At 49.6% G+C, this 23,187-nt stretch overlaps 1 protein-coding gene across 1 annotated transcript in view; it reads right to left on the bottom strand.

Annotated features, from left to right (window-relative positions):
- LOC111842811 (ubiquitin-conjugating enzyme E2 E2-like) overlaps nucleotides 1-21,163 on the bottom strand; it is a 42,367-nt gene extending 21,204 nt beyond the window's left edge. The window contains exons 1-3 of the mRNA XM_023809824.2: nucleotides 20,999-21,163; nucleotides 17,633-17,834; nucleotides 15,969-16,019 (exon numbers count right to left, since the gene is read on the bottom strand). Coding sequence (XP_023665592.1) covers nucleotides 15,969-16,019; nucleotides 17,633-17,823 — 242 coding nt within the window. The 5' untranslated portion in view covers nucleotides 17,824-17,834; nucleotides 20,999-21,163. The remainder of the gene's footprint in view (nucleotides 1-15,968; nucleotides 16,020-17,632; nucleotides 17,835-20,998) is intronic.
- Nucleotides 21,164-23,187: the final 2,024 nt, after the last annotated feature.

Genomic DNA, 23,187 nt, shown 5'->3' with positions numbered 1-23,187 from the left:
CTTAATCCAGAGGAGGATCGGCGGGGGGATCAGAGCAGGCGGCACTTCTGAGGTCAAACCGAGTCTTTCTGAACCACATGTGAGCCTGCAAAGGTTATATACCCATCCATCCATTATCTCCCGCTTGGTTATATACCCCCTCCATATAATTTTCTCTCCCCCGGTGCCTCCCGCATCAATCCCCTGGTGACCACAACCAGAAGTTCATATATCTGTTTCTGTACATTTCCATTTCTGCTCCTCACATTGATGAAGGAGGAGCATCAACCAGTAGGAGGTACCGATTCAAGGAATCGAGGCCGCTGTTTATTAACAGCAAGCCGGCCTGAGCTCAGGGCATCGAGAATCGGGGGAATTTGCCCATCACTCGGAAGCCCGTGCTGGGTAACCCCCACCTTCGACTGAATCATTTACAGATGATGACTAACAGGTGGGGAGGAGTGCGCAACAGCACAAGGGGCCTCCTTCAGCCTTCCCATCATGCTCTGGAGTAAATGCTGCTGAGTGTGTGGTCTTTATAGGCTCATATACCATTAACCTCAAAGTTACTCAGGACAAAGCGTTTACTGACCCAACGGATGTATCCAGAACGCCGAGGGGAGAGGGGTGGGCTTTGTTAACAAGCCATAGGGTTGTCAGTGCAGAATGGGGTTGGTCCTCCTGCCACAGGGCGGACGTACAACAGAGAAGGGGGCTCTTTGACAGCATGGTGAAGTGTACTTTAGACGGCGGTCTGTACGCAATCACTTTAACAACACTCTTACATTTTAAACTTTAAGCATCATTGCATTGCCCCAAACCATACCTGCACAAACGATAATAAGGCCCCGCGCATCATCGGCATGCATCACTGACGATACGGATAATCGCTAATCGGTGCTGCGTACCGAGCAGCAAACTCGCTCCACCCGTCTCTTCATCCTCCTGGGAATTCCAGAAGACACCGTCACCATTAACTACAATAGCAGGTATTTTTAGATCCCATTAGCCAGCTCCATGTAATCGATGTCTTCTGCAAAGCTCTCTTTTATCTTAAAGCTTCTCTCCTTCATTTTTATCTTCCCTTTATCTTTATCTGGGGAGGGGGGGTGGCTGTATCCTGCACACAAAGGCAGGAAGGGACATTGCTCTTTCCCTGCATGGTCACGGCCTAAAAACAATCCATCCGGCCTTGGGAATACTGAGATGCAATCCTGGAATCTTGGAAAAAGGGGCATGGGGCCAAGGATGTGACTCACAAAGCTGTGACCTTCCCAAGACATACTTCGCCACCTGATTGGCTGCCGGTCAATGGGGACCCGCCTCCCTGCCGGATGAGCCGCTCTGCTTCCTGCCGGCATCGACAGACCACCGAGATCGTGAAACCCAGCTTAAAAACGTGAATGGAAGCCATGGGCGATGATCCAGATGAAATCAAACAAATGGATGATTGTTTAGACTAGGGGTTCCCAACCTTTAGATTTCTGTGGATCATTTAGGTCGTGATATCATAAGTTTAACTGTTTCCATTTTTTTTTTCAGGTGTGGGGACGACCCTATGCATGGGTGTATGGTTTTATGAACAGCGGCATGTGAGATGAATGCAGAGCTGGCTGGCGATTCGAGACAAGGCCTCACTGATAGGGAGAAAATACAATGTAAAACAGTCACGGTGAATAAGATCAGCTGAGATTTATGGTCACTGGGTCCGGGCAGAGAGGAAGAAGCAGGCAGGAAGGAGGTCAGGGTTATGCCATGGGTTTATTACGTGAGAACCCAGCAAAACAGGAGCTAGAAAACTGCCAACACAAGGGCCGCTGGACCACAGCTTCAGCTAAAACAGTTCACCATCCGAAACGAGCCAGTAATAGGGAGTGTAGGCACAGGGCTTAAACAGGTGACCGACAGGTGGGAAATATTGTTACCTAATTGATTAAAAACAGTGGCCTCACTGCTACTCAGCAGCGGGTCGTGTCCCCAACACCACGCGGTTCAGACATGGAAAGAGTGCCGGATAACGAGGAGGGCCAGAGGGGCCAGCCGTGGCGGAAATCTCAATCTCACACGTCTCTCGGATCTGAAAAAGTCAGCCGCCAACTGTCCAAGTACAATCACACGCGTGTGGAAATGATTACGGTCCGGCGGCTCCGTGGGCAGCCAAAGTGATAAATCACTCCTCAGCGGCGACAGAATAACCCAGGAATTAACTCGGAGAAACCGACGTATCAGCTGCCTATGAATAAGACCTGAAGGCCATGGGCATTCATATATAATCTGGAATATATATACTGTAATGATTAAGATGTGCTTCAATATTAAATATTTCATTATTAATGACAGAATTATGGCACAAATTACAGCACCATTTCCTACAATCCCCTTTTATTTCTGCCCCTCAAACCTATTGCTGCTATTTATTATATGAAAATAACAATAAAAAAAACCATGCGCATCTAATCCTAACCAACAGATCTGACATGTCTGAGGGGTGTGTGACTTCCTGTCACCCCCCCCCCCCCAGAGGCCTGGGTGCCCTCCCCCCCCCCCAGAGGCTGGGGTGCCCTCCCACTAATGAGAGGCAGGCGTTTGGGCCCGGCTCCCGCTCTCCCGTTGTCTTGGACTCACTTCCTCTTCTGAAGGGTAGGGCGGGGGGGGGGGGGGGGGGGGGGGGCTGAGCTCCTTTATCATTCCAGCACCTACTACTGGTAACCAGATCCGCTTTGAAGTCTCTGGCACTGCTGGGATTCGAACCCTCAGCCATGGCTTGTGAGCACACAGAGGAGCTGTCATCCTTACACCCCCTCTCTCCTGTCCCCATGGAAATTCTTTCTGGGAACGACAAATATGTAAAGAGCAGCAAGAAACACAAATCGCTCCAGGCCGCCCTGAAAGGACGCGGCATTATATAACGCAACGCACGCGAACGCGGCTCAGTCACAGCGCCGGAGGAAACTGGAAGAACAGACACCTCAGCACTTTTCTGGAAGCTTTATCAGGATCCATTAGAGAATTCCTTCCTTAATAGTGCATTGACCTTTATGGAGCTGAATGTTTGGGGCTGCGTTTCAGCTTAGATTTTTTTTCTTTCGTTTTAATCCCGCCTCACGGATAAACGATCAATGCAAGCAGAGAGCGCCGGAGGTTCAAACGGAGCTGGGGCTCAAGCTCACGAATGGGATCCATTAATAGCGGAATGCTATTTCAGGCCAGATGTCTGAGGCGTTGTGGTGTGGGGGAGGGGCTGCGGTAAATCCGCTGGATGCCCCTCCCCCATAACCTTGGAGCAAGCGGCTTGATGGGAGACGAGTTACGCAGGGATCGAACGTTGACTGGACAGGTGAGAACGAGGATGCAGGCTTTCGAGTAGCAGCCATATCCGAACGTGAACGGAGACGAGGATGTTCATAGGGGAGGAAAACTAGACGATACTATGTTACGTCAGGTCTCAAGGCCTTGGGCCCCTTGGCATTTTCAATCTGAAGAAACATGGGTCTCATGTAGACAGAAATTGGGCCCCTGGTGATAGGATTTGGGCCCCCTACAAAGAACTTGGCCCCCTAAATCCAGTACGGCCTGCCCCCACCCTCTCCCCAAGGCCACTGAAGCTTTTCAGATGATGTGCACACAGATGTGGATGCAGACATAATAATTATGTAAAACCTTGGTCTCAGTATCATTAATGTTGTCTCTAACCTGCCAGCCAGAGGCTTGTAGGAGTTTTACTTACACAACAATGTTCTGAGGGCAGAAGAAAAAATGTTTGGTTATCTCTCTGAGCCAATCACATTGTAGAGGAGGTGGGCCCAAGCAACTAGAGGAGGTGGGACCAAGACATCTGATTGGTTGGTTCGGTCTCCCCTAGTTGCTTGGACCCACCTCCTCTACAATCTGATTGGTTATCTCTCTGAACCGATCATTTTTCCTTCTGCCCATGGAACATCTTTTGTGTAAGTAAAACTCCCACGAGCCATCCAGAGATGCCGCCGCTGGCTGAAGCCAAATTCCCACCGGCAGCCCCCACACGGCCACCTCCATCTGGCTGTCACTTCTGCGTCAAGCCACAAGGCCGGCAAAAAAGAAAGAAAACATTATTCTCTGAAGTAGAGAAATGCTAATGCTGTCTCTGGCCGTCATGGATGCAGTTCCGTGGCTCAAAGAGGGTGTTACTCTAATCTCCACGACCGCGTTCTGCGGTCACAGCTCCCTAGCTGACATTCGCACCTGTAGCCGAACCTGAGGGTGTCGTACTGAGAATCGCGATTTCTTAGAGCTGCCTGCTTCCTTTTCATTTCCATCTGCAAATGGGCCGGATTAAGAGCCTGCTTCTTTACCCAGGCAGCCATGCGAACATGAGTGGCTTTTGGAGGGGGGGCAAAGACCTGCACTTTTGGGCACCAAGAGGCCAGCGATTTTCAGACGATTTATGCCGCCTCGTTCTATTCCTTTATAACCGCATCAGTATGTATTTTGGGAGGAATGAAAAGGACGAGAGTCCATTAAGACCGAAGTTTAGGGAAGACGCTGGAAATATATCGCAGGAGGATACATTAAAAATTCAGAAGCGGCCATAAATCACGGGCGGGCATGATGGTGCAGTGTGAGCGGCGGCATGGAGACAATTAAACAGAGATTTACCGTAGAAGATGATCTCGGTAAGGAGGAAGTCTATGGGAAACATTTACTGTGCGTGATAGATGAAGTGTGCTCTGATTAGCCTTGGCGCTCAGCTCCAACTCAATCTTCGGAGCTTGACGATTTGGACATGAAGTGCGTGTGGGAGAGGGGGAGGTGGGGGTGGGGGGCAGGGGGGGTGAACGACGGACATAAATGAGTCCCACATGTACTAATAAAGCACGTTTGAATCACCTGGAGACTTGAACTACTGGAATAGGGAGTGAACACAGGTGCTAACCCTTGATAGCAGCTAGCGCAGAACAATAAGTTGCACATCATTAATGTGAAGACTGACTGCTAATATTTCCTGGAAGGGATGTATGAATTAAGCAATTTACCAGCCATTGGGTCTGGCCGGTCATAATCTCTGCATGTGGTGCTATACAACAAAACAGAAGTGAAGAGCTACATGTAAGACAAAACGACAAGGGCAGCCCCAACACGTCCTAATCTCTAGTCTCCATCGCTGTGGTCTGAGAGTCGAGAGGAACCTCTGTGGGAGAAGATTCCGGAACGCGGAACGGTAGACCGTAGCTTAAAAAGGAAATGCATATTAATTTCTGTATTTAACTGCGTAATAAATCTGCTTGTCTCAGCACTCCCCCCCGCACCCCCTTCGAGGCACGACGGTTGTGGAACCTCCCACCAGAGTGCAAGAACGGCTCTCCCAGGACCGTCAGAGCTTACAGGTCAAGGCTGAGAGGTCACGACTCTTAAAACCGCCCTGCCATCTCTGCCCTCGTAGCCTCCATGCATGTTTGCACTAAGGCTACAATGATGATCATACAAAACAAAAACACCAAAATAAATAGACTGATAAACAAACAAATAAACAGATAACTAATCCTATATCCATAGCCGCTTATGGGTTGAGATTAGAGTCTGTCCCAGGAAGCCCAGGACAGAAGGCAGGAGGCGCTCTCCTCCTCTCCCTCCTCCTCTCCCTCCGTCACCGCTGCTGCGTCCTCACGTGCGTTGTTTTCCTGTTTTTCTCCCTCCTGGCTTTCCTGATGTCTCTCCGCCGGCTCATTCATCGGCGCAGACGACAGGCGCAGATAAAGGACCACGACGGGCTGTTTTGACAGCTGGCTGCCTTATGACACAGTGGGCCGGGTGTTTACGCGCTACGATCAGAGTTCAGCTGACAAAACAAGGCCGGGCGGCACCAAACTATTACATAATGTGGCGATGATTTTCTTTTTTGTCCTTAAAGGTACACACCCTCAGAAAAACACGCCGCACGTCTGAGACCCCTCGATTGATGTAATCCACCGCGCGACTTAATAAGCCCCCGGCTGCTGACGGGAGGAAAAGCCCCACCTGCAACTGTGCATATGGAACCGCGCGGTAACTGGACCCTGGAGGTGATCAAAGTGGCCTCATATTTCAAGCTTTCCAAGCAGTGCTGTTTTGTTGCTTTAATATTTATAGTTTTTTTTTTTTTTAACAGTTTCACAGTTTTACTTAATTTCGCAGATAAATATTTTTGAAACATTTTTCGACCAAAAACAGCTGCTGACTCGTGGGGCTAATGCAGAAGGCCGCAGATGTGGGTTTTATAATCGCGCAGCCATTCGCGAGTCGCATTTTAACTTTCGCCGCAGAACACTCCTCGCTAACCGGGTTTGGGCTGCATTCTGCATGCGTCCATCTCTATGAACCGGTCAAAGGTAACAGCAGAGGTCAGCAGCAGGAATCAGGGCAGGCGGAGGGAAGCCGACTCGTATGGGTATGATATCAGGGCTATAATTTCAGGGCGATCATTGCAAAAGCCCGGCATGTTCTTTACAGCGTGAACCGTGCAGGGCGACGGGGATTAAGAGGAGTCTAGGTTCCACAGTTGTTGTGCCATGTTTTGAATTCCCTGCTGTCAGCTGATGTGGCGAGAGAGAGAGAGAGAGAGAGAGAGAGAGAGAGACAGCAGCGGCTGAGGGGGGAATATCGTTTGTGTAAATGATCCCCGGCTCGATATCAGTGTCAATTTCCCGCGCGTAAGCAATGTTTCGCTCGGTTGCCAGCACAAGCAGGGAGGCCATGCAGGTGACGTACTTTCTGCACAAAAGTGCTCAAGGATACTTAAGCAGAGCTTCTGCTGCTGGTCAAACTAGCAACAACCCGGCTGGGAGTCTCAGAAACCATTACTTAAAGCAAGCTGCTTCGGCGTGGACACCTACGGCTTTTGGCTTACTTGACTGGTATCCCAGAATGCAATGCCCCACTAATTGGCTTGAAAATCCTGTGCAACCGCTCCTTTCACCCCATCAAAACCAAGCATGTATTTTTCACTGGAAAGGCACCTCAGAAAATGTTTCAGCTTCGGCTTTACGGAGGCAGGTCCGGTCCCGGGTTTTAAGCCTCAAGCTTCGGCCTTTGACCTCCATGCCCCATAGTTAGTGGTTGCTGGGTAACGCAAACAGTTCCAAAACACACGATAAAGGACAGGCGCACATCCAGTGCAGTAATTGTTTATTGGGGACTGAGGGGACATTTTCACACCAGGTCAATACACCCCCGATGGAGTGTGTGGTGAATTCCTAGCCCTGGACCGAGATCTGAGCAGGAGAGTGAACAGAACCTCCTGGCATGAGTAAGGGTTGGGGTGTGGAAGTGAAGGTGGGTTTGACCAAATCAAAAGGAGGCACAAGGGGATGTGGGATCAGGTATCGGGGTTTGGGTTCAAGTTCTGAGTACGGAGAGAAACGGAATCCAGTTTCATATGATCATCAATAAGCCACAGCTGAAATGAATGAACAGGACCATCATATGAAGCCCCCCCCCCCCAAAATCCACGCCCTCCCTACATCTTACACACTTCATTTTACTGTGCGCTTCTGCATGGAAACAAAATGTATCAGGACACAAGAGAGTGGACCAAACAGTTCTGTTTGAAGGCAGCTCGGTGGTTCTCCTAATGGCGCCGATCCGGAATCTCAACGCCTGTATCTCAGGACTCGGCACAGAACTAAGTGTAAAAGCCGGCTTGTTGTCACCGCTTTGGCTGGGGAGGGGGGATGATTCTAGCGATTGGAGTGAGAAAAAGGCATGTTTTTAAATGGGAGCCTGTCTGAAAGTTTGCCTTAAAAGAGCTGATTTTCCATACTGAGACGCATTCAGAGGTGGGGTAAAGAAAGCCCCCCAGCCGCTCAGGGCATCTCTCGTAAGCGGCCACTAATTCTATTCAACTCACCAGCTGATTGGTTTGCCACCACCCCAGCGTGACTCATTCAACGACAAATAAAGACGGGTATAATTGAATCCATCTCTCATTGTGAAATAACTCATTTGTTGGACGCGGGCGCTCCGAGGCATCGCACTTCCACAATCCAGCCTTATTCCGGCCTCCTTATTCCGAAATGGGAGCCCACATCCTTAACTAGGAGATTTTGGACGGTTCCAGTCCCAGAGCACTTCAGGCCCAAACGTGTGCAGGTACCTTTCCATGCTGATTAAAGCTGGGATCTCCCCAAAGACCTTCAGGCACCCCCCCCAATCCACTCCTCTCACCCTCATGCACCAGCAGCGCACCCCCCCCCCCTCATGAATATTTATGCTTTTTGCTGCAGCTGTTAATCAGTGATCAGGGTGTGAAGAAGGACTCCAGAATCGCTTAACGGCAGCAACCGCTGATCCTGTAACCATAGAAACGGGGACTCCCTCCTCCGGGCCGGCAAATTCCCCAGGGGGCTCAATGCCAATCCACAGCGGTTCCCCCCCCCGCCTGGGTGCCAACCAGCACACAACCGTCCTCATTAGGTTCTCAGCCAAAGAAGTAGGAGAGTAACTGAGAGCGAATGTCCGTCTGATGGTTCCGCATCAAGCGCGAGGGAGAAGTTGCAGCTTCTGGAAGAACGACTGGGTTCCCGCTGCCACGGGACACAGAGACAGGCGGCTGTGTGGAATTAGCAAAATAAAAAAAAGTATAAAAAAAAACAAACCTCGGCAGAATAAATATCCAGCCGATGTGAAATGACCACTTACGACGTCCTACGGCACGGAGAACAGACTCTCTCTGTGTCCTGAGCTATGACATCATTTCCTGTAACTGGGAGCCTGCGGCCCAGCAGAAGACCGCCTTAACAGGGAGCTCTCACAGCGGTGGGCGCAGAACACAGACCTGCATACACTACAGCAGTGTTTCCCAATCAGGGCCACGGGGACCCACAGTCGGTCCATGTTTTTGCTCCCTCTGAGTTTCCTGCCAGATAGTTTACATTTTTGCTCCCTCCCTGCTTCAGGAGCTGGGAGGGACGAAAAACACAGACTGTCTGTGGGTCCCCGAGGACCGGATTGGGAACCGCTGCTCTATAGCCCTGAGACGGACATGGTTCGAGGGGGTGGAGCCCCAAGGGGATGCACTTCACTGCCCATTGTGATTGTGACTATTCTGCATGTGCAAACTTGCCTTTGGCCATTCAACACAATAAATGTTCCCAGGGACTCTTGGTCTAATGCTGTTCAGCAGTGTTTCCCAATCAAGTCCTCGGGGACCCTGAGGCCACATGCATGAGTCCACGTTTTTGGTCCCTCTGAGCTCCTGGTAGAAAAATGTGGACTGTCTGGCAGGGAGCTTGGAGGGAGCAAAAACGTGGACTGTCTGGCAGGGAGCTTGGAGGGAGCAAAAACGTGGACTGTCTGGCAGGGAGCTTGGAGGGAGCAAAAACGTGGACTGTCTGGCAGGGAGCTTGGAGGGAGCAAAAACGTGGACTGTCTGGCAGGGAGCTTGGAGGGAGCAAAAACGTGGACTGTCTGGCAGGGAGCTTGGAGGGAGCAAAAACACAGCTGTAGGTCCGCGATTAGGTCTGGTTTGGAAAACACTGTTATACAGCATCTGGGATCTGTGTTGTGATGAGGGGGGGGGGGGTTTGGCTCAAACAGCTTGGCCTGGTGTCACAATAACACAGAATCTCAGACTGGGCACGAACGCCCGGCAGACATCGATTCCACCTTTGCTGCATCCTACAGAAAGTGTAGAACTTTCAGAATATCTGAACACGATTGCTGGGTCTGGTTACAATGCAAAATGAAGGGCATCAGCTCATTACAAAGGATCAATCAAAGGTTCTAGGATGGAGCAGTCAACGGTTCAGGATTCATCATCAAGAGACAAGAGCAGCCCGTACTCTCTCAGCCACAATTAAAAAGTGGCATAAAATATTTTTTTTAAAAAAGAACCAAGACAGGGAATGGAGGGACGGCTGATACAGTCATCAAACAGTAAACTTCCAGAGCTAGTGTCTGCCAGTCTTGGCAGGAGTAACAGGGAGACAACAGAGAAACGCCAGAATTGGCAAGGAAAGCTGGTAACCTTCCCCCCCCCCCCCCCCCCGAAATGTGGACATGCATGGATACAGAGATAATTCACAATGCTCTGTGTCGCTGCTTTAACCGGCCCTGAGAGGGTTAGGCCAAGATGAAGGGTGTAATGATGCAGTGCCAGGAAAAGGAAGGCCCAAGGAGAGGGACATTACCGCCGTCTGTCCGTGACTGTCAGAGGCCCCGGCATGTTCCGGAAAAGGCAACAAGCACGGCCCCTTCGGAACATAAACACGCTCCTCTGGTCACAGAGCGCAGTAGGTGACCCGCTGGCACCATGCTTGGGGTCCGAACATTCAATTCAAGATCAGTTTGACATTTTTGTATGACGCGCAGCTTTTATTTCCTCCCCCCCCCATTGTAATGAGGTGGGACCCCTCCCCAATTGTGAAGCTTTGCTTTTGAACTGGCAGGTTCTTTTCAAGGCCCCGCCCACCCAAAAAATAGTGAACCCGCTACTTTACCATGAGTTATTCCTGCAGGACACAAGGAGCACAGAATTTTGCAGGTTATTCCATCAACGGGGGGCAGGAGGGGGAGAGGGAGAGAGAGAGAGAGATCGACAGCATGACCAATTCTCTCTTGAGATCATTGTTCCCGAGAGCAGGTGGACTGAGAATGAATATGATAATTCAGAAGCAGCAGGGCAAAAAAAAAAAAAGGTTGCTTTAGCGGTTGGATAATGTTTCCGTCACAGCCGTATTCTCAAGTTCTTCCAGCTTTCAGTGTCACATTCAATTAATTATCTATCGTCAGGCTGACAAAGACATCGAGCGGAGGACGGCGCGTCTCCCCGCGTCGCTCGGAACGCTGACGAACCCCCGGCGGAGGGACGGCGGAGGGCCGGAGAGGAGCCGCCTATCGGATCCAGGCCTCATTTCTCTGCTGTGTGACATGTTTACATCTCACAAGTGCAAATATATAAAAAAAACCTTTAAACTGATGCTATTAACATCAAAAAGGTGTCTTTTGCTGCCAGAGGAAAAAGGTTTCAATTAGAACAAAGGATTTAATGGGCCGTATAATAGGGCCCTTTCCTACCCCCTGATATCAAATACCTGCGCCAGTAAGTGTCTGAAAACAGCCGTTTGCCCCTATCGAGCGCATCGGCGGATGGAGGGGTACTGAGACGTGGGGAGGGTCTCCTAGTGAGAGACAATCTTTCACTCAGGCCCCATAATCATGTGATTGTCTAAAACCAATCAGATTACAGGCAGCATTTTGAGATGGAATTCGCATCCTTTGCTGGTTCCCCCCCCCCCCCATCCCCGAATCATGCTTATGAATTACGATGCTCTCGTCTCACTTTGGTTCTGCAAATAAACAGAACAAGAGGGTGGCGACAGACAAGGAGCAACGCAGCAACAAATGCAGGGTGACTTTATTCCTGTCACACTTGCACCGCGTCTCATGCAGCTTGTCTCATTATGCGGAGCCTTCAGCGCCGGCCCGGGAGTCACGGTGACGGTCTCCGTCGTGGTCCTGACATACTTAGCAAAGGCTATTACCCAGAGACATTCTCAGCTTATGATCTAGCATCATACCCATTTACAAAGCCGCAAACTCAGTTTGCCTGCCCTATAACACGATAAGCTTGAAAGTGGATGGATGGATGGATGGATGACACATGCCTGCACTTTTCCAGCAACCTGGCATCACATGGCCATCGGAATACAAACTTTTTAAAAGCCAAAAAGCCCTTTAATAACATTAGTCATCTTTTAATCATGCCCAAAGCATACATGCATTTCTGTGAGTCATTTCTAATGGGAACCTGTGACATCATCCATTTCAAGCCCAAAACACTACTGTGGTTAGTCAGGATGTCGTCATGTATTACACATCCAAAGGGCTCCTGCATTTCCTAATTGGCAACCACGACATCATCATCATCATCATCATCATCATTATCTGTTATGCAGCCACTCATCTGTTTCATAAAAAGTATCTCTAACATCACTAATAATACTTCCCTCCCGGGTAGTGTCACACCTTCGTGGCTGCGGCAGCGATGGGTCTATTTAATGATTTAAACAATAAACACGCCTCTCATGCTCTTTCTGCAGAGCAGATGTTCTGTGACAAATTGTTCGCAGGAAAGGAAAGAAATCGGGGAAGGGTTACTTAAGCTGGGAGAGCGTAAGCGCAAAGAGCTCGAAAATAGACCTATTTGCCTTGCAAATACAGAAGCACAACATCGACTGTTACTTATCTCGGGATTGTAGACGGCTGCGTGACACAGAAGTTCAGACATTTTTTGCAATAATAAAAACGAGCTATGGTCACGTGTCATGGGTCACATGACGTCTCTCTGCGATAGACGCCGAGCAGAAGCACATGCAGGACAATTGCCCCGGGGCAGTTAAAATGCTTCAGGGAGAAGCCTCTCCATATGCCAACTACAACGTACCCGTAGCCCTAATCGAACATTTGGAAGGAGTCTTTTCTTTGTATGGTTGGGAGACACAAGACCTCTGCCAATGACACCTTCTCGTAAGGACCTCATCAATTCAAGGAGGTTTTTTATAAGAATTCTGAAGTGAAATAGTCACCATGGGGGAGATCAACAGGTCTCTGACCCTCATGAGACCTCAACCTCTAATGAGAACGCACACACGGGCACGCACACACACACACACACACGACAGAAGGGTCCCATGGCCCTGTGCCTCAGGTCCTCAAAGCAGGCCTGTCAGGTAAGGGGACAGCGGAAGCAGGGTGCAAACACCGAATACCGGCGTACATGACACGAGGAAACAAAAAAACGTAAACTGTGTACAGCACACTGCTCTCCATCATCACTTCCTGCAGTCACCAACTGTCACTCACCGGCTGGGTTCCCTCATTAAAAAGCCTTAAAATGATGTGGATTTGAGACCCTTTCAGACTTCCTGTTGACCCATCCTGCTATTATCCAGAGTATAATAAACATCACCATCACACAACATCGGCACACTCCCTATTCACGCATATCCTGCCTGGACAGCTCTTTTCGCAGAAATTTATAGCACCCAGGCTGATGGATTTTTATTGGGACTATTATTGTTATTGTTTGTTTATTTCCATGTCATAATTATTTATTATATAATATTATATCATATAATAATGACAATAATAATAATAATTTATTAGTAGTATTATTATTATTATTATTTGAATATTTCATTGATCAACAACAAGTTCAATTCATCCCCTACGATAAAAGAAGTGTGTCAGATCAGAGTGTGTCAGATCAGAGTGTTTCCATTTAACCCGCCAGAAATCTCCGGAGGCCTTAAAGTCACGGCGCGTTTGATGGAGCCGCGCCTTAATAGCGGGAAGGAAGATAAGTGTTTACGCAGCTGTCCACTTAGAACCGGCGAAAACACCACAACAAACAGCCCTGCTCCTGTTTGCTCTCGGCCAGTTTACATTGCAGCATCTGAGCCTTTATTGAGAGAGGTCACACACACAACACGCGGGTAAATATTTTACGTGACGGTGGGTAAATATTTGCGTTTGGCCGCTCTTAAAATAAACGCACTTTCCACGCTCCTATTTTTATTCCACCACTATTTCTAAAAGCACCGCTGTAGCTCGGCCCCAGGTCCGAGTGCTCTGAGGGTAACAGGGGGAGCTGGAGTCCTGCTGCGCTGCCCCCTACAGACGACAAGCCAGAAGTGATCAAGCACGCTGAATCACTTCAGAAATCTTCTATCTTCAAGTTAAACCTGAACTCATCTTCCCATTCCAGTTGCAAAAGATAAAAGACCATGTGTAGATCGGGCATGTTTCAGAAAATCAAATCAGCAGTGTATTAATCTGTGTCATGGAGGCGTGTCATTATCCCAGAAGATTCGCCCCCCCCCTTTTGAAGCATGCCTCAAAGGCCCAAAAAGGTGACCCACAACACCAACCAATCACAGCCTGCCTGCACACCTTTCGGTTGGAACCCCAGGGATGTGGTCCACGTTTCCCCATTGTGACGTGTGACCCTCCATTGTCCACGTGAAAGCGTTCTGCGACGGATTCCCCTTTTGACGGCCTGCGCGAATGCGAGCCGTAGCAGGCGGAGGAGACCCCGGGATTTGGGTCGGGAACATCCACGGAAATCCAAGGGATCACTATCCACTTTGAGCGCAAAAATAAATACCACTAAATCAAACTGCTTTTTGGCTGTAATCATGAGGAATCTTCGTTCCTGTGCTTTTATTCCTTCTGCAGAAACAGCCCCGTTGAGCCATTTGCCTGCCAGAGACGCGAACCCTTGCATTACAGGGAGGAGAGACTTCAGGAAAATGAATCTGTTGCATTATCTCCGCCATGCGTGTATCAGGTTGTTCTTCACGCATTTAACTCCTTGCGTTTTTTAATCGAACACTAAAATCTAAGCACACACGCAGTCCCGCAGTCCCCGCCGTAGAGGTAAACCGCCACCTCACAGCCGCGCACACGCATCACACCCCGCCGTAGAGGTAGACCGCCACCTCACAGCCGCGCACACGCATCACACCCCGCCGTAGAGGTAGACCGCCACTTCACAGCCGCGCACACGCATCACACCCCGCCGTAGAGGTAGACCGCCACCTCACAGCCGAGCACACGCATCACACCCCGCCGTAGAGGTAGACCGCCACCTCACAGCCGAGCACACACGCATCACACCCCGCCGTAGAGGTAGACCGCCACCTCACAGGCGCGCACACGCATCACACCCCGCCGTAGAGGTAGACCGCCACCTCACAGCCGAGCACACACGCATCACATCCCGCCGTAGAGGTAGACCGCCACCTCACAGCCGCGCACACGCATCACACCCCGCCGTAGAGGTAGACCGCCACCTCACAGCCGAGCACACACGCATCACACCCCGCCGTAGAGGTAGACCGCCACCTCACAGCCGCGCACACGCATCACACCCCGCCGTAGAGGTAGACCGCCACCTGACAGCCGAGCACACGCATCACACCCCGCCGTAGAGGTAGACCGCCACCTCACAGCCGAGCACACGCATCACACCCCGCCGTAGAGGTAGACCGCCACCTCACAGCCGCGCACACGCATCACACCCCGCCGTAGAGGTAGACCGCCACCTCACAGCCGCGCGCACGCATCACACCCCGCCGTAGAGGTAGACCGCCACCTCACAGCCGCGCACACACGCATCACACCCCGCCGTAGAGGTAGACCGCCACCTCACAGCCGCGCACACACGCATCACACCCCGCCGTAGAGGTAGACCGCCACCTCACAGCCGCGCACACACGCATCACACCCCGCCGTAGAGGTAGACCGCCACCTCACAGCCGCGCACACGCATCACACCCCGCCGTAGAGGTAGACCGCCACCTCACAGCCGCGCACACGCATCACACCCCGCCGTAGAGGTAGACCGCCACCTCACAGCCGCGCACACGCATCACATCCCGCCGTAGAGGTAGACCGCCACCTCACAGCCGCGCACACACGCATCACACCCCGCCGTAGAGGTAGACTGCCACCTCACAGCCGCGCACACACGCATCACACCCCGCCGTAGAGGTAAACCGTCACCTCACAGCCGCGCACACGCATCACACCCCGCCGTAGAGGTAGACCGCCACCTCACAGCCGCGCACACGCATCACACCCCGCCGTAGAGGTAGACCACCACCTCACAGCCGCGCACACGCATCACACCCCGCCGTAGAGGTAGACCGCCACCTCACAGCCGCGCACACGCATCACACCCCGCCGTAGAGGTAAACCGCCACCTCACAGCGTTGCCTGCCATTTCATGTCTGCACTACCATCCCATTTAACTACACACAAGCACCTGGCCTCCAAGGCGAACGTAAGTTTAGGGTGTTTAATGACATCAGTGGCGTAAGTGACAAGGAGAACAAAAAAGACACTTAATTTCAGAAGGCAACAGCTCTGTGACCATCAGGGCGTCTGCCGCCCCCCCCCCCCCAACCGTAACCCAAATCCAAATCTGCGTGTGAAACGACCACCAGACAACAAAAACAAGCCGCAGTCCTGACCTGCAGTTGGGCGGCGGGTCCAGCGTGATTTCTGCCAGCTCCTTCTGGATCCTGAGGGGAAAACAAAGGAACAACAAAATGTGACTTTCAGCACCAGATTCTTAGACCCACCCTCAGACCGGCTGGGTTTTAGCCCCGGGGGGGTCGCCGAAGGGCATGTGTGTCCAAGAATTGTCTGCTTAGCTGGTGGGCGGACAGCTGCACGCTCGGAATGGCTGAGTATCGAAAACACGCCTCTGGCTCTTTAAGCTCCCCCTGGTCCTCCTGCACCTCCTCCCCCCCCCCTCCAGCTTACCAGGCGGGCCGGGAGCCCAGGGTGAGGTCGTCGTTCATGGGCTCTGAGGGGTGGGGGGGGGCAGACTTCGTTGCATGATCATGCCTTGCAGGTAGCCTGCCCTGCACACGCCTCAGATGACAGCCATACTCAACCTACACGCATATTTTTATCGAGCCCAGAGTTTCACGCCCAATTAAATCAATTTAAGGTCATTTATTCCACCATGGTAAATCCAGTCCTTTCCGGTGCATTACTCTGTATACTTAAAGTGTACACAAAATGGATGACTAATGCTAGAGATACGTACAGCCATGAGAAGGGGGCGAGGAGAGGGGTTGGTCGCACAAGGAGGCGTTTCTATACTCCTCCACCTGCTCTTCCCTGCTCCTCCACCTGCTCTTCCCTGCTCCTCCACCTGCTCTTCCCTGCTCCTCCGCCTGCTCTTCCCTGCTCCTCCGCCTGCACTTCCCTGCTCTTTCCAGCTCCCCCACCTGTTCTTCCCTGCTATTCTGTGCTCCTCCGCCTGCACTTCCCTGCTCCTCCGCCTGCACTTCCCTGCTCCTCCACCTACTCTTCCCTGCTCCTCTGCCTGCACTTCCCTGCTCTTTCCAGCTCCCCCACCTGTCCTTCCCTGCTCTTCCTTGTTCTTTCCTGCTCTTCTGCCTCAGAGGCTGGGAAGGCCCTCCCTAAAATGATGGCACGGCGATCCACAGCCGTCAATCCAATGAGACGGGAACAGCGGGGAAGGCTGTGAAATGGAACGCATCCTCCGTGATGCTCCTGGAAGCAAAAGGCTCTCTGTGTGGTTTACAGTGCCGATGTCTCCATTTTGAGGCCTGCAATTAAACACTGCAGCAAGGCAGAGTCTCTCCCTCTCTCTCTCCCCAGCTGGCTGTGCACCACTGCTCAACGCCCCCCCCCCATCCCCGCCAACGGGGAAACATGCAGCGGTCATATTGTACTGAAAAACGAAAAACCCAAACGGACCAGACTCTGCTTCTGCTCCTTCCACTGTGATAACTGCTGCCGCCGGCCGCAGTGACTCAGGGTCCGTTTCTGCCACGGTCTCTGCATCCGTCGGGTCACGGAGAGCTCTGCCCGATTGCTCTTGGAGACAGGGCCGTGTCGGTCCGCAGGCCAAGCGTGTGTTGTTACCATAAGTCAACAGGGCCTCATATCAAAGTATCGAGGAACATGTGTTGATGACCCCTTTGCATGACTAATAAGACACAGACCAGGATCGTGGCCTCCTGAGTTCTGTAGGTTCCTTACAATAATAAGACTCACTTGGGGTGGGAGCTCTTGCTTTGAATTCGGCCTTTGAGGTGACATGAGAGCAGAAGGAGGCCCCGTGACCGACAGTGATGGGACATCGTGGGTGACCTACCGCTTGGAGCTGGTGGACAACTTGGCAGCCGTCTTGCTCGATATTTTGGTTTCCTTTTTCTTGGGCTGCGTCTGTTCCCGCTCGTGCTCCGGTTCTGGTTCCGGTGCCGTGGATTCCCGCTGCTCCACATCGGAGCTGCCGCCGCTTGTGTTGGGGCTGTCGTCCGGCCTCTGCTGCACCTCTCTAGACATCCTGGTGCCGTCTGGGTTTTTTTTTTTTTTTTTTTTTTTTTTTTTTTTTTTTTAAATAAAAAAAAATCAATAGAATTACAGCCAGATCTTTTCATAAAAAAAAAAAACAGCTTTAATCAAGACCCCCCCCCTCCCAAAGCACGATGGTCGACCTCCAGTCCTTTCCAGGAGGTAACACCTGGATCGCAGATTCTCACCCTACACCCTCTCTGTGACCCCAGTCGAGGAAGCCTAGTGTTCCGGCAATCAAAGCACAAGCCCACAACCCATCGGGATACAGCAGCCCGGCTTGTCGCCCCCCCCCCCCTACGCGCCGTTTAACCCTAGGGGTGACTCTCGGCTCCATACCGGGAGCAATAACCGATTTTTTTCTTTTCCAGCTAAGAAATGACAGTCTTTGAACTAGGAGATGACATCATCAGCTGGCTAGATGAAGAGCCTCTGAGGCAGATGGGAATGTGTGATGTGCCATTTCAAAGCCTTTGTGAGCTTTGTTAGTGGTGACATAAAGATCTTCTTCAAAGCCATAAAGAGGAGGCCGTTTTTTTTTCATTCTTTCTAACCAGCAATTCCGGCTGTTGGTAAAATACCAAACCCGCTACGACGATAAGGCCATTCGCGTGGCACAATCGCACAAATGGTAAATGTCTTATTTCCGAGGTGTTTCAAAGTACAGCATTAAAGGTTACAACTGCATTCAACTGCAGCTATGCCGAGGCATTCGCCCAAGACTTCACTGTGTTGTCAGTGCCGGAAAAATATGATTTGCCATTACTGCCATTAAACTTTGCAGTGGTTGCCATTTTCACCCGCACACAGCCTAAGGTTATGCATGATCATATAGGCCCTTCAAGATGAATAACGATGTCTTTCTGGAACCTGCAAAATCACCTGAAAGCTCTTAAATCCCAGTACAAGTTTAAGGCACAGAAACATCACAATGCATAAAATAAGTCAAGATTATTGATTTATCCATCCAACTTCTTATAAAGTACAGGATCATTTTGGGGACTATTGCAGGAAGCAGATTACACAAAGTAGGGCAGCATCTTGGACAGGATGCCAGTCCATCACAGGGTATAATCTCACACTCACAGAGAATGTCTACTTCAGGGTTGCCAGCTCTGTGCATCTGGTGTGAAACTCATGCTTTCAGACTCACGATCACCCAAGAAATCTTACAGCAAATCTATATTATTCCATTAAAAACCTTTAATTAGCTGCATGAAAAGCGTTGGGGCAATTTGCAAAACCTACGGATTATTTTCAAGACAATACAACATTTACATACACGTAAATCAGAGGTGGAGATTTCAGGTGCAGAGAGTACAAATCCAGACCAAGATTTTGTTTCAACCAATCAAATGAGTATTAAAGAGTCACAGTCACAGAGTACTCAACTGGCTGGTTGAAACAAAATCCCGGTCTGGATTTGTACTCTCTGGACCTGAAATCTCCACCTTTACTTTCTTTTGATGCATGTGCAGACTTGTCTTGAATTTAAATGACCATAGCTGGCAACCCGGCTACTTTCAGCAGAGCCAACGCATGTAACTGCAGAGGGAATCCAGAAAGTACCCCGAGGTAGCCGACAGAGCACAGACCCTACAGCAATGCAGAGTATGTGTAGGAGTCAAACCCTCAACCACAGAGGTGTGAAGCAACAGTTCTGCCCACTAAACCACCACGCTGCCTTCAGTGCAACTTCCCAGAAATTTGTATTAAGGCTGTACACAATTTGCAGTAAGAGAGCACGCACATATCGGTTTTAATTCTTATAAGGGAAACTCAGAAGCCCATTAGAACCTGTCACGGCTTTGCTGGGCTCGGAGCATGTTGTTCTGATACAACGAAGACAAGGAGTCCCAGACCGATCAGAATTAGTTTGAAAGCCTGAAAATTACTTCACGGCAGCATTACTTATGATCCTCTCACTTGCCTATTTTCAGATTCCCCCAGAGGAAGAAATGAAACGAGGACAGAGTTTACTTTCTTTTGAGAAAAAAAAAATCGCAGCAGAGGTGAAAGTCGAGGACCCTGAATGCAGAAGTTTCGCTTCCTACTCGTTGTAACGACTTCAGCACACACTAGTTATTTATAATCGTTTCATCTTAGAAACACTGTAAGAGAAAACTAATCCCTCCTGGCCCCGACTGTGTCGGTTTTCAGAAATGTATGCTCGCCTTGTATCTTTCACGCGCATCATGAAAACCGCCTCTGTGTTGTAAAGACCGCAAGCTGCCGGCGCTTTCCGCCTCGACGTGAATTTTAGTCAAGTCGACATATTTTTTTTTTCGTTTAATTTAACTCCCCAATTTAAATGACAAAATAAGCACAGGTTCATTTATGGCATCGAGCTATCTGGTCTTAATAACCCTATTTCAACACGGAGAAATTAGTGACTCGATAAAATTGCGACCAGTTGTTACTGTATAAAGCTTGTATCGATTTCTAAACAACAATTTAATACAGATTAAGTGTCCTAGTGCAAACAGCGACGTAAATTGATGCTTGTGCATCTTCTCTAAGAATAACACTTTAACAATCCAGCAGTCCAGTATACGCTCTTACCTGACTTGAAGCTTGTATTTAAGTTGAGCTAAACGACGCATGGCGAGTTCATAAACTATAGTTTATCTGACAACAGTCCTCCTATTGTGACATTTAGATATAATTAGGAGAGAGAAGCATTCCCCCAGAGACACCCCCCCCCCCCCACCCGATCTTTGTTGTGTAAATGGACCCTCTCTTTTCATGCAGAGCTGTCATTTTGCAGGGTGGGACGTTAAACTGCGAAGGAGAAAAAAAAACATCCCCCGGACCTCCTGCACTGATAATTAATGACGGCTTTTCTTCCTAAGGAGGCCTGTATTTACACGCGAAACGTGCTCGCAGGGTCCGTGTTTACCTCGCTAACGTGCCCGAGGTGGCTCCGGTCCTCCATAACAACAGCGATCGCGGCGACCAAAAAGCTAGCAGTCTCCAAACGTGTGAAATCGGCAAGGCTTCCCCCGTGACCACAGCAAGAACTGCCTAAGCACAAAGACACAGAGCACCACACCACCCCCTCCTCCCAACCCACCCCGTACATGAGAAAAACTGTCACTTGCTTGGGACGCGTTCACACTTGTATAATACTTTCTCGGCGTTGTCACAAAACACCCATATGCCTTACCTGTCGCTTACAAGGCGAGCGCTCGTCGACGTCAAACCAGTGTTATTTAAACCCAACGCTAAGTATCCCCCGTATAGGCAGCCTTCGCCCGCTCGTCCTCGATCCCCTGCTCTCCCTCGTTTCTGACAAGGAGAAATACAGCCGAGAATCCGAGGCGACTGGACCGCCTCCGTGCGCGCTCCCGAGCCGTGTTTACACAGGAGCGCGCTGCGCGTCCTTGGACAGTCAGTACCGGGGGCGGAAAAGAGGGAATCGACCAAATTTGCTTATGGCTTGGTCAAATTTTGGAAGGGATTAGAGAATTAAAAATAGCCTACATGCACGACCTGTACCATGGACAGGTGGTTGTTTAATGACTAGCTAATATATTGTTTTAACCCTTAATTTAGAAATGATTAAGATCTTTATTAATAATCTATTTAAAATTTTATGTAACTGACTATATGCAACATACTTGATATGTGCCAGTTGTTACACAAATTAAGAAATAATAAGGTTTATTATTAATAACGCCTGTCGTTTTCAATCAGACACCCATCGTGATCTCGAATAAAAGATTGAAATAAACAAATGAACACTGGCTGTCGTTATTTCGGTTATACAAACATTTATGACATTGAGATTTTTTAGCCTGAGGGAATAAAAAAAATCTTTAAATAGTTTTACAATAAATCCTCATTACTTAAAACATTAAATTCACGGTCTGTGTTCCTGTGTAAATGAAGGACATTGTGGTTAGCAGACTGCTTTTCTCACGATAATCCAGAATACAATCAATCCCTCATAGCGCTTCCTTTCTAGACTCGCCATCTCCAAAACAAGGCAATCGACTGCGCCTTCTGCCACATCACGATTAACGATTTACGACAGATGGTCATAAATTTTGATATGAAGCTATGCCTTCGCCGTGGCGAAGCAAAGCGAAGTAAATAACGCCGTTTGTGCGTGTGAGGTCTCTCTGGACCTGGGCGTCATGGAACACCGATCGAGGAAATGGACAGAACATGAGGGGATTGATCGGGACGCAGATGTCCAATGCAGTTTAGAGTTTCTGAGGAGCAACAGTGTGGAGCTGTGTCGGGTACAGAACTGATCACCTTGGCCTGCAAATGCAGTCCAATGGGCCTTCAATGAAACAAATTAGAGATGGATATGCAGCAGGTGACGTACTGGTTAAGGATTTGAGATACGGGCTAGTAATGAATGGTTACCTTGACAAGTATTCTCAAGCAGGACATTAATGAACTTTAAACAGCACTCATAAATTACTGGGTAAACCTTTGGTGAAAATGTAAGTTGTTTCTGAAACATTAAAGTGTTATTCATCGTGATGTACAAGCTTCAGAAATTAGACGTTTGGCTGCAAAGTAGCCAAAGTTTTGCTTGGAATTTCACTCAAATACAAAATCCTATCCGCATATTCGCACAGATATTAAGTCTTGCGTACTGATGTTTAACAGAGAACCCGGCAGGGGGGGGGGGATCCAAGTAGTGACATTGCTCAAACGAGGAAAGGAAATTGTCACAAAGTTTTAACTTGCTGACAAATATAGACAACTACCCTCCATCACTGATTGAAGGATCTTTCACCAGTGCAGTCAATTTATGGGTGTGAAGGATCTTTCACCAGTGCAGTCAATTTATGGGTGTAGCGTCTAATGTGATTTAATAAATCCCCCTAGTGTGTATCGCATTTGTCGTTTTTTGTCCTTGCATAATGCATCCTTATCCCATGATTCGGGACAGTAGCAGTCTGTCGAATGAATGAGTTTCCTGTGTTTAAGGTGTTGGTTCCTAGTTGCACACGGACGACTCAGTCAGCCTTAAATGTTCACTTATCGGTGACTGATCCTGCATCAGCTGGCAGCCTGATCCACCATCATATAAATGTCAACATTTCGCTGCGCTTCGGTTCAGCCGCGGCCTTGTGGATCCTCTGCTTTATGAAAAATAACATTTTTCCACATAAATTTTTCTGCTCACAAATATGCAGGAGAAAGCTAATAATAAAAATGACATTGATCCCTATCCCATCTTGCTCTCCGTCACACAGACACATATATAGGTGAGTGTGAGCTTGGCAGTGAAGGGCAGCCACCTGCAGTGGCACCCATGGAGCTGGGGGGTTAAGGGCCTCGCTCAAGGGCCCACAGACGTGACCATTCTGCTGAGGCGAGGCTCAAACCGGT

Source organism: Paramormyrops kingsleyae, chromosome 23 (genome assembly GCF_048594095.1).
Source record: "Paramormyrops kingsleyae isolate MSU_618 chromosome 23, PKINGS_0.4, whole genome shotgun sequence".
Lineage (NCBI taxonomy): Eukaryota > Metazoa > Chordata > Actinopteri > Osteoglossiformes > Mormyridae > Paramormyrops > Paramormyrops kingsleyae.
The sequence above is the reverse complement of the archived record's forward strand: the minus strand, read 5'-3'. Positions and strand labels throughout refer to the sequence as shown.